Raw genomic sequence first — 11,224 nt, 5'->3', positions numbered from 1 at the left:
ACCTTGACGGACACAGAAGGATCCGCGTCAAAAGAAGAATAAAAAAAACTTTAGCGTAGGAAGCCAGTTAGATTCAGTTAGTCCCAAGCAAGACCACCGAAGACCAAAAAAAAAAGGAAGCGAGAAAAATGATTCTCGAGATGAAAGAAGCGTGCGAGAAGTGCTTGGCGAGAGGAGTTTGCGACGCGTGACGGGATGTTCAGCGACGGGCTCGCAGAATATTCCGTGCGATCTTGGCAATGAAACTGAACGGACCTGCAACGGAGAGAGCTGGGGGTTCCGGGGTGAGGCGGGACGTGCGAGGATCGTCGGCACGGAGGCCGAATGCCTCCGGTTGGCGCTGCTTTTCACTTTGCTTGCCGTCCTGCCACCGGGTGCCAGCGCCGCCGACTCGCATCTCTGCTGTGCCACCTTTTGCATCAAATAACAACGCCGACATACGATTACCAGGATTGCACAGGTTCGCCTCCCCCTCGGCTGTCTTCACTTTTGCTCGTGTTACGAACGGAATTACAGGTCGCTCGAGGGGAGAACGTGGTTTAGCGTGAACATAGAAAGGCCTCTGTCTTGGGAAAACGGAGCTACGCGGACGAATTTCGATGCTACAGTCGGAACCCGAATCGGTTGGCTGCTCAAGGACACTTCCCCCACCACGGATAGCCGTGTATGATTTCACGGATCGTTGCAAAGTGGAAGGGAGAAGCTGTCCAATCAATCTAGGGTTGGAAATGGATGACTTATTAGGATATTTTGATTCGTTTCACTCGAAGAACTTCATCTTCCCTTCGCTTAGGTATCAGAAATCTGGGTGATTTCTTGGCAGCCAACCGATTTCTGTCAGACTGTAGCCAATTTGTTAGAAAGAAATCCTTTCTACGATTCATACACTGCCATGTTCCTTGACTAATTCGTAAACGACAAGATATGCAAAAACAGAGGGGTCGAATCGTATTTTTTTTTCTCGTACACCTAAGGATGTTCCCAACAATTTTAAGCGACGTCACTCTTACAGATAGATATAATTCGCATCGAGTCGATGCCGGCGGTCAGTGGCGCGCGGGATACGTTCAGAAACGCTCGGGTGTATATTGTACGTTGCAAAAATAGGTGTTCTCGGTAAAAAAGTTTTAAAAAAGTGCACCAGAATACTCCGCTCTAAAAAATGTCGACTGCGACGGGTAGTATCGAACGCGATGCGAAAAGGGCGTCCCGATTTTCCGCGCGCCACTGACCGGTTTCGTTTTTCTTTTGATATTATGCGTACAGCCATCGCGCGGATTAGACATTCAACGAGTACAAGAGAATCACATTCATCGCAAGGCGGGGGTTACTGTTGCGTTACTTTTGCATACCGTTAATAGTACATGTCTCCGGTTAGTATCTAGTTTCCTGCCGATCGAGATCGGCGCGCAGGGTCTACCCGAACAGGAAGTTATTGCACAACGATACGGTTACAATGTCAGTCGCGAGTACATTCAGCCGTTAGCTCAGTCGGCGCGTGAATATCCTCGAAGCGGTTTACCTTTAATCGGTCACGTGTGATCCACCGGGCTCGTTTTTCCGTGAAACTTCTAGCCTCACGAAAATTCGAGCAACAAACGTATAAACTCAATTTACATCTCGAAACATCGGTGGTCCGCAATTCATACTATAAAATCTAGGACCTGCCACCTTTTTCCTAAAGAATCAGTTAGTCCGATCTAAAAGTATTAATAACAATTTTATACTAAACAATCGAATCAGCCCCATGGAACACACGCGACCGCGACAGGCACGAAACATTCACAACATCAAAGGTTAATATTCTAAACGAAAGCACCCGGTTAGTCTTGTCCACCTGCCATCCGCGGTCGAGGGAACCGCGAGGAGGCGCACCATCCAAAAACTCGCAAATGTTAGAGACAAGAAACAAACAGGCCAAACTCCGTAGAAACTGCTCCGCATGCTAGAGAGTTCCGCGCTGGAATCGGAAGACGATCCCGCGATCCGCACCGGAAAAACACAAACGAGAAGAAGGAGAAAGAGGGTAGAGCATCATCGGACAATGAAAAGCAACGAGGACAGTCGATAGAACGCGACGCGGTGCGTCGCGCGGTTGTTCAGAGAAAGCAGAGGCGTTCCAAGAGAGGATCGGACACGATCCCCGCCACCCCGCGGGTCTAGAACTCGCCGCGATGTATCCGAGTTCATCTGTCTTCTGTACCTTGATACTGATGGGGCAATCCGCTCCTGGGCCTCAAGCTGTCCCAAAGTGGCGATGCGAGACCGTTACGCTCCTGACTCTTTTGCCCTAAGCTCACCTCTTTCCTATCGTGCGACGGAACGCCAGAACTACTCCCCGGCCTAACCAAGTTACTCGAGTACGGCAACGAGACCGACTTAATCCGCTCGAGCTTGTAGGAGAACGCGGCGGCCGCCGGCTTGTCCGCGGCCGGGTGCTTATGTAACGTGGACACCGAGGAGCTTTTCGCACGTTCGCCGCCGGCCAGCCGCTGCTGCTCCTCGCAGCCACCGCCAGCTCGCGTCAACGGCTCCTGACCGCCCCGGACGCGCAGCGGCGCGTATTGCACCGCGGGGCAGCCCAGCGACGGCGACTTCGACGACGACGTGTCGCGAACGACGGCATCCCCATGCTGTTAGTGGAGAGAATCGAAAATAATATGCGTCAGTGCGGACATGGTCGGTTAACTGGAATGGTTCTTTTTATTTGGGCGCCCGGAGAGACTGCTACCGAATGATTGCGTGTCTTTATGGTTCTTAACTCTGCCGTCACGCGTTACGGATGCTTTAGAGGCGTCCTCGGAACAGCGAACGATTTCGAGGAGTACACTGTTTCGTGGAAGATAGTGTCCGGTTAGAGGTTCTGTGACCACTGGGGAGTTTGCTTCGGGTGTGCCCAAACTCGTACACTATCGTCCATCAGTGTCTGGGTACTATCTTCTTGGAAACGTATTTGTCGTTGGTACTTAGTCAGCGGTAAAAGGTTTCGGGGATGTGTCGATTAAAGTGTAAGTTTGAGGGCTGCAGTAAAATCGAAATCTGAACAGAGTTGAACATGAATTTAGTGTTGTCTTGCTTTGCCTAGGGAGGATGTTGCGTAGTAGACTTTGATAATAATACTGAACGATTCTCGATCAAATTCCACCATATGTTCGAACCCTTATAGTCGCTGGTGTATGTAGCAGTGTAGGCACAGTAAAACCTTCGCGATCGCAGATCTCAAACTCTAACTACTAACTCAGAATAAGTTGAACGGTGAACGAGTCAACTTGCTCAGTCGAGGATTGTGGTAAAGAAACGAATGAACGAAGCTTGCGAACATGAAAGCTTTGCTGTACCTGGGTGCATGTCTAAGCGACACTGTCACCGTCTATGTACAAGAGTGTCAGTTTGTCCGTCGTGATTTAGAAGCTACGCTTAGAAACGCCCGGCAAGCTGTTTGAGTAGTTGAGGGTAGGTGCGGGGTGAACACCATAATATGTAATATGCGGCAGCGTTAATCATTTAGTAGTGTACATTTGTTAACCACATCTACGTTGCGATCGGGACACGTATGCAGCCTGCTCGTGTTTACCTTCAGTTGTTGCAATCTGTGGATCTCTTCCCTCGGTTCCGCTATCTCGTTCTCCCTGCCCCGCAGCATTTGCATGGTGTCGTTGATGCCGGTGTCGTTCGTTTCTAACACCAGATGCGCCCTAAGCTGCTTGTTCCTCGCGTCCAGCTGCATGATGTGTTGCTGGGCCTGGGTGAGCTGCTTCGTCAAGGAACCTACCTTCTCTTCCAAAGCCGCGGACTCCACACACTTGGACGAGTACTTGGCGGATAACGATAGAATCTCTTGCTTTATCTCTTCCATTTCCTCTCTAAAAATCATTCGCTGATGATTAAGACTCATTTGCGAAAGCAATGCTCATTTAACAGAACTAAAAGGAACAAGCAGACATTAACGCTATGTCCGGCAGAAAGTGCTCGATAAAGGAAAATGAATTGCTAATAAAAATGGAGCATTTGAATAATGTATTACATTGAGGAAGTAATTAACGTTCTTTCCTTTTTACTCGGTTATTTAACTGTTCGCTCGATCGAACACTTTTTGCCAGCAACAATAATGTAGACATCTAACTTACTCGTGTTCCTTGTGAAGCACGCCGATATCCTCTCTCGCCTGCATCTGCTTAATGAATTCCTGCTTAAATTTCGCGATCTCCTTCTGCACTTCGTGCTCATGAGCCTTCCTCATAGCATCCAACGCCGCGAGAGTCGCCTGAGTCTCCTCCGACAACGCTTGCTCCTTCTCCACCCTCAAATTCTCTAGCTCCTGTCGATGCTTCTCCTCCATCTCTGATATGATCCTCCTGTGAGAGTTCTCCATAGCCAATAGTCCTTTCTCGCACAATGCTCGCAACTGCTTGATTTCCTCCTTGTACCTCTTCCTGGTCTCCGCATCGGTGTCTAGCTCAGCGCTCATAGATCTTTGATAAGCTGCCCTCAGCTCGTTCACGTGAGCCGAATGCTCAGAGTCCATCGCGTTCAACCTATGCTCCAGTTTCCTAGCTTTCTCCCTGAGACTAGCCGCCTCTTGCTCATACTGCGACGTCAATGACTGTCTCTGATTATCGAGTTCCCCCTTGATGTCCATTAAATCCCTCTCTTGATTCCTCTTCAGCGTCTCCAGTTCCTCGTGATGATCCGCGGTGATCCTTTCGATTGTCTCCTGCAGCTGATCGCACTGCTTGCAGGCTACGCTGTTCATATAGTCCCTCAACCTCTTAATGTGTTCGCGCAGCTGCGAGCACTTCTCGCAAACGCTGCTCCAATCGCTGGCCGTGGATTTCGGTGACCAGCAGCCCACCTTCTCGCCGTCTTTGTCACGCACCTTCTTGGCTAAATCAATCAGGTCCTCCTCCAGGTAGAGCAGGCTCTGACTGACGTTCTTCAGCTGATCCTTCGAGCCCCGCTTCCCGGAGACCCTCTCCTCACACTCCTTGCTGAACTGTTGGTAAAGGTAACTGTACTCCGCGTCGAGGATCGGATTGCTACCCTGTAATTCGCGGTCATCCCCGAGCAGAGACGAGAGGAGCTCGTCGTTTCGGATCAGACTAGATACAAAAGTCTCCCCGGAGAAGGTGTTCACGGACCGCGCGTTCTCCTGGAGCAGACCGATCCTCGCATCGATTAAAGCTTTGTGCGCGATCACGTCCGCGTAGTCATTGAGCAGCTGCCGGGACTCGTACTTGCTCTCCACGCTCGTCTTGTTCTTCTTCATCTGCCGCAGACAATCCTCGTAGGCCTCGGACAGCTCGCGAGTGGATACCTCTACTTCTTGTCTAAGCCTGGCTTGAGCCGCGTCGATCCAAGATTCCATGGCTATGCTATCCGCGGGTTCCAACGTGAGGCAGGTGTCGGTGATGCTCGTGATGTTCTGCTCGTACATCTGTCCGCAACGCATGATCACGTGAGAGACTTCTGACTGTACAAGCTCTTTGCTGACGGTCTCTTGAGCCAGCGCCCAGGCTTCTCTAATTCTTCGATCCTCTAACAATTTCTTATTCGAGTTGGACACCGTTTTGCCAAGATCTTCCTGTTCAGACATGCTCAAAGTCTCTACAGCCAGGGCTTCCGCGAGCTGCCTCAATTTCGTTTCCTTGTACCTCCTCACAATCTCGTTCACCTCCCGCTGTTTCTGCAGCAGGAAGCTCAGACTCTCGCCGCGAGCTGCAGTTACCTCCTTCGACGTCTCTGTCGCGGTTACACCGCCTACCAGTACTAACTTATTCGCTAACACTTTAGTAAGATACTGAATGTAACTGGTGTTTTGGTACGTTTTGGGCTTAGTTCCGTGAATCTTACGCATTAGGCTTGAGGCAAGCTGACTAGTTTCGACCAGTTCACTGAGAACGGCGCTCCTCTCGAAGGTACGGCCGATCGCGCACCTGATCTGCCTAAGAACGACGAACTCGAACGCGACCCGCTCCGCGATCAGCTTGGTCTTCTCCCGTTCATCCAGTTGGCCGTTCTGCGCGAGCGCCTGCCGCCTCGCCGCCAGTTCGCTCAGCTTATCCTTAAGTATAGTCTCTAGCCTAGATACCACTACCCCTACTGACTCGGTCGCTTGAGCGCTAGCTTGGCTTTTCTTACATTCTAAACACGAGTCGAGGATGTCGTTCACCTCGCGCAGACACTTCTCCGCCTTGTCCTCCGCCTGGGTCGAGCCCAGACACTTCTCCAGTCTCCTCTTCGACTTGGACACCACGCGTTCTAGCTTCCTTAACCTGGCGATGATCTCCAAGGACACTTCACTGGTAGACGACGCGCTAACTTCGCTGCATTCGCTGGAGTCCTTTTCCGCGTCGCTCGCCATACTTTCCGTGACGTTCGCTACTTTTGTTTCCAGTGTGCTCAGTCTGATTAACACCTTCATCGGCTCGGAACTCGTCGCGCTGTCCAGTGACTTCCTTCGCAACCTCGTGCGGTCCAGGTTCTTCGTTCGCTTCTCTTTCTTTGGATTCGGACTCGACTCCTTAGAGCCACTGGAGCTGATGGTCTTTCCGCGCTCGATCGCGCAGATTTTGTTCTCCAGATCCAGCAGTTTGTCCTCCATCTCCTGCGAGATTTGAAAGGACTCGCGACCCTTCAACGACAACGATCTCCTTTTGTCCCTAGCCTCTGCCTTTGTCAGCTTCTGCTTTAATGTTCGCACTTGCTTCTCGCTGGCGGCCAGCTTGTTGGTCAGGTCCTGGATCCTCGCCGCCATCAATTGAACCTGCGCCTGGTTCGTCTCGCTGACGCTAGCTGCGTCCTGCTTGTGCGCGAAGATCTCCAGCTCCAGGGCGTCCTGCATCGCGTGAGCCTCGCGAAGCTCCTTCCGCATCGCTCGTATCTCCAGAATCGCCTTCTCGAAACGGCTGCGGAGCTCGTCGTACTCTTCCATGATTCTGTGAACAGATAACAAGGATATTCGTCGAATTCAATGAAACTGTTGGAACTGATATTAATTCAAGTCGAGTAGTGAGACTAATTCATCATTATTAAACGATTATAAATAATTGTTAAACTACTAATTATTATATGAGGTAATATTTACCTCTCTTTGTCCAGAGAATTCAAGTCCAGGTCCAGCTCAATGTTCGTCAGGTCGCTCAGCGAGTCGAAGCTCCTCCCTCGCTCCCTCGAAGCAGATAATCCACCCTTCTCTTCTAGCTCTCTGACCTTGGTGTACAAACGCTCGTTCTCCTCGATTCCTGAATCGACGAAATCACAATTAAATCACATCACCGATTAAACAGCCACGTTTCAGTTTCCCTCGTTTAACGCACCTTGCGACAATCGATCGCTCAAAGAAGTGATCTCGGACTGAAGATGTTCCACCGTCCTGTGGCTAGAGGCTAGTTCCTTGGTGAGCATCTCGCATCGTTCGCTGGTCTCCCGGAGGATCGCTTCCGTCTCCAACAGCTTGCACTCCAACATCTCTTTATCCCTAGTGTACATCTTCTTCATCTTCTCCAAGTCCTCCAGATCCTTGTTCCTCTGTTGCTCTGTCCTCTGTATGGTGTTCAACAACTCGTCCACCTGTTTCTCCCTGATGGAGGCCTCTGCCTTCTGCTGTCTCAGCCTGGACAGCTCCTTCTCGGCGTTCGCGACGTCGGTCCTCGCGGCGTTCAGCTGAGACTTCAAGCTCTCGATCTCGTTCTCCTGACGCTCGATAATGACTAGTAGCGTACTTGGGTGATTCGACTGATTCTGGTCCAGCTGATCGCGCAACAGGGACACCTGTGCAAAATGAAATCACGAGAACGGTAGCTCATCGTCTTTCATTTCAATTTACGCCCGCAAAAACCGTGTGTTACTTTTACATGAATTTCTCTTTACACCGATGCAAAGGGAAGTCGACTCGCGGCGGTTAAAGGAATTCAACGGCAAGTTGAATATTCAATAGCTTCGTATAGAATATTCATGTTCGGAGATGTATATTCAATACAACTTGAATTACTCGATATTCTTCGTGTGCCTATTATAAAATGCAAGCTAACGACTTTAATTATCGTAACCTATTATTATCGTTACCTGGTTCTCCAGGAGCTCGACTATCAAAGGGCTATCATTGGCGCTAGACAAGCAGCTGTTGCTCTGCATGTGCCCATTCGTTTGCTCCTCGTCCTCGCCGAGTTCGCAGCAAGCCATCATAAGATCCTCGGACCTTACGCTGTCCAGGGTGCTTCTTCTAGAACTCGGCGGCGAGCTGCGGCTCCTCTTGTACACCCTGGACCTGGAGCTCGACCTCGATCGCGCCTTCACTCGGGACAGAGCTGTTCTCGTCAGAGGCGGTGACGGTGGCAGCTCGGACCATTCGTGGTTCGCCGAGTCCGACCAACTCGAACCCTTCAGCGCACCCGACCAGTCGCCGTTTCTGACCAGGGGCGGCGACACGGGCACTTCCGACCAGTCGCCAGACTCTCTTCTACCACCCTCCGATGCAGTCCTGTATTCCTCGTCCGAGGAGAAGAGGACTGATCTCGGAGTTACCGACGTGGAGGGCACTACTGAGTCCCTCTCGCGATCCGTGATGGACCTGAGACGTGGGAAAGAGTGTTGGATGGAGGATCGAATCGATAAGCGATCGAGTCTTTAGGTTTTGGAGGCACTAGTGGGTTGAATCAACAAGCTACGAGCTGATGAAAATAGTCTAACAGGGTCGAAGAGCTTCAAATGGCTTGAAACAGCCCCCAACAATAGCAAAGTGAAATTCTTGGACACAAAATGAACCTCTTATTATCAAGTGATCGATATCTAAAAATCCCAACGCGATAAATGTACAAAATCCGCAGTTCACCTAAAAACATCAACGTCCGCTATAGACGCACCATTGAAATCGATCAAACCTGATCCCAAAAGGAAAGAAAACGCTTTCGCTGATCAATAGGAGCCAGGAAACTGTGCTACTCACGTGGTAGGCGACTGCGGAGTGTTTTCCTGCTGTCCATCCTGGCAAACCGACATAGAATCCGTGTTGCTATCGGGATCAGGTAAATTAGCGGCCCTCCTGATAGCAGACATCCAACTGGCCCGGATCCCGGCGGTGACCGCAGACAGCACGTTGGACCCTCGATCGTCCCAAGCCTCGTAAAAGAACAAGCAAATAACACCGGTAAAGAGGATCATAAGAAAACATCGACGCCGATCGTCTATGTAGGCCGATCAGCGGGACAGATCCGGACGACAGAGATCGACGACACGGAATAGAAAGAAGGAAGTCGGACGACCAAGTTGTTCTATCGCGAAATTGAATTACAGGCATTTTTCCGATCACTCTTGTGCGCAGAAGATGATTCCAGCGATCCAATTGAGGATCTCTCAATGGATAATGTCCAACAACTGCTGACGCTTTCAAGAATCGTGTCCAATAGAACAGTTTTAATCAACGTTACAGCTAACTTGATTAGAGGATCAAAGATAGCTTTCCTATTGGCTCACCTTCGATATATTCAATTCGCAACTTTTCAGATCGCAAGAGCGTCGCTCCTGAAAACCTCAAACGATGAAACCCCCTCGGACAGTAATAACATCATTTCCGAAAGACTCGAACGATTACAGCTTGTCAGCCCGCGAAAGCATCGAATCCACCGTTCAACGTTTCTTCCCCGTTTTCGATTTTGATTGTTCAGCGAGCCAAAGCCCCGGACGTTCCGCGATCGTCCGACTCGCGTCGACTATCTCCCGCTCCCGTCTTTTGTTATTCATTTTGCATCCGTCCGCCAGCTCGCTCGCAACTGGTAGCGCAAAGAACCGTCGCCCGTTCGCGCGCCTCCTGCGATCGAGAGAGGCCTAACTGGATTTCCGTCCGCGCGGAATGTTAATTACCGTAAATCACCGGCCGCGAAATTCCCCGGTCACACTCACCACAGTCTGGAATCCATAATTTCTTGCGACTTGAAGGGGCGTGACGGCGGTAACGGTATTCAGATCTATGACGCCGTCCATGATACCCTTATCTTCCGCGCAGGGATCTCGGTAGTACATGAGGCCGCAGCCGCGCAGTACGAACCAGTGCTTGTTCCATTCCTGCGGCGCGGAGTAATACGTATTCGTTATGCGCCGCTATTAATTGCCGGTTCGAAGGAAATGAGGAACCGAACACGCGCACGCTGTCGTGCGCCGCTTAACGATTGCCACCATTACCCTCCGCCCGGCGGTTTTTGTCGCCCGATCGCGTGACAACGCCGCGGCTATGCAGATTATCTCCGGCAAGGAATCTCGAACGATAAAACTCCGGCGCACAATTAATTTCGGCGGAGGGAAAAAGTAATTTACGGCAGGAATTTGTTACTAGTTAATCCGCTACATGATTCTTAATGGCCATATAATGTTTATTATTTGCACATTAGTCCTGCCGATCGTTCTCTGCGGATTCATTCGGCCCGTTTAAGTGTACCGCGCGATCTTGTAATTATAGAGCACCGCTTTCCAATCGAGGGTGTATTGTGATGTTCTCGCTGTTTCCTTTCGACCGCGTCTCGAGTGATCGAGTAGGAGTTTAAACTGACTCCTCTTTTGATTAAATATAATAAACTAAAATATACTTTCGTCTACTCTCGGTGTCGTTTTCAATTTCTCGCTCGGTTTGCGCGGAAAGCTGATCAAGTGAAGATTAACAAAACTGTCCTGCTTAGCGATCGATACAAATTTTTCCAATTTAGAAAGAACATCTCATTTCCGGTAATGGACAGTGTAAAACGTGCCTTGTTTGTTGTCGAGAACGAGACACACCTTTTCAAACTGTAACTAGGTTTCATACGGCACGCAGCTCCGCAGGAGCCTGACTGCGCGTTATTCAGGAAATGGAGTGCACGCGGGCACGGCAGCGCGCCGTGTTAAATTTGATACGAACCTTATTGAGGCCCTGCTTCATCAGCCAGCCTTTCTTGATGTTCAACAGATCCTCCGCGGGTAGATCGACTCGCAGCTCCGACGTAGGGGAATATCTGATGCCCGAGATGTCTAGGCCGCATCCGTCGGGGTCTCCTCTGATCTATATCAGAAATGAAAATCATTAAGGGTATTCTCGCCAAGGAAATGGACGGTTAACTCTCCAGCGTGAGCGACTTATCCGCGTAACCATTTATTTCCTACTAGTTTCTTCTCAAACATAATATCCCTGCTAATCGAAAAGCGATCTTCTGGTGTAGATCTCGAAGACATGGAGGACAATAGATCATTCGGTTGTACG

At 50.2% G+C, this 11,224-nt stretch overlaps 1 protein-coding gene across 8 annotated transcripts in view; it reads right to left on the bottom strand.

The window, feature by feature from the left end:
* Positions 1-11,224, bottom strand: part of osp (myosin phosphatase Rho interacting protein outspread) — a 227,667-nt gene that overhangs the window by 2,913 nt on the left and 213,530 nt on the right. For 3 of the 8 annotated variants that reach the window (XM_031984785.2, XM_076371818.1, XM_076371819.1), the window contains 10 exons: positions 10,886-11,026; positions 9,898-10,059; positions 8,945-9,117; positions 8,065-8,569; positions 7,317-7,770; positions 7,085-7,241; positions 4,128-6,935; positions 3,575-3,863; positions 2,204-2,633; positions 256-411 (listed from right to left, as the gene is read on the bottom strand). In XM_031984785.2, coding sequence (XP_031840645.1) covers positions 256-411; positions 2,204-2,633; positions 3,575-3,863; positions 4,128-6,935; positions 7,085-7,241; positions 7,317-7,770; positions 8,065-8,569; positions 8,945-9,117; positions 9,898-10,059; positions 10,886-11,026 — 5,275 coding nt within the window. The remainder of the gene's footprint in view (positions 1-255; positions 412-2,203; positions 2,634-3,574; positions 3,864-4,127; positions 6,936-7,084; positions 7,242-7,316; positions 7,771-8,064; positions 8,570-8,944; positions 9,118-9,897; positions 10,060-10,885; positions 11,027-11,224) is intronic. The other 5 variants (XM_031984787.2, XM_031984786.2, XM_031984788.2 and 2 more) reach the window with 5 other exon arrangements.

This window comes from Nomia melanderi, chromosome 11, assembly GCF_051020985.1.
Source record: "Nomia melanderi isolate GNS246 chromosome 11, iyNomMela1, whole genome shotgun sequence".
NCBI lineage: Eukaryota > Metazoa > Arthropoda > Insecta > Hymenoptera > Halictidae > Nomia > Nomia melanderi.
Note: the sequence above shows the minus strand (reverse complement) of the source record. Positions and strands in the feature narration are given on the sequence as shown.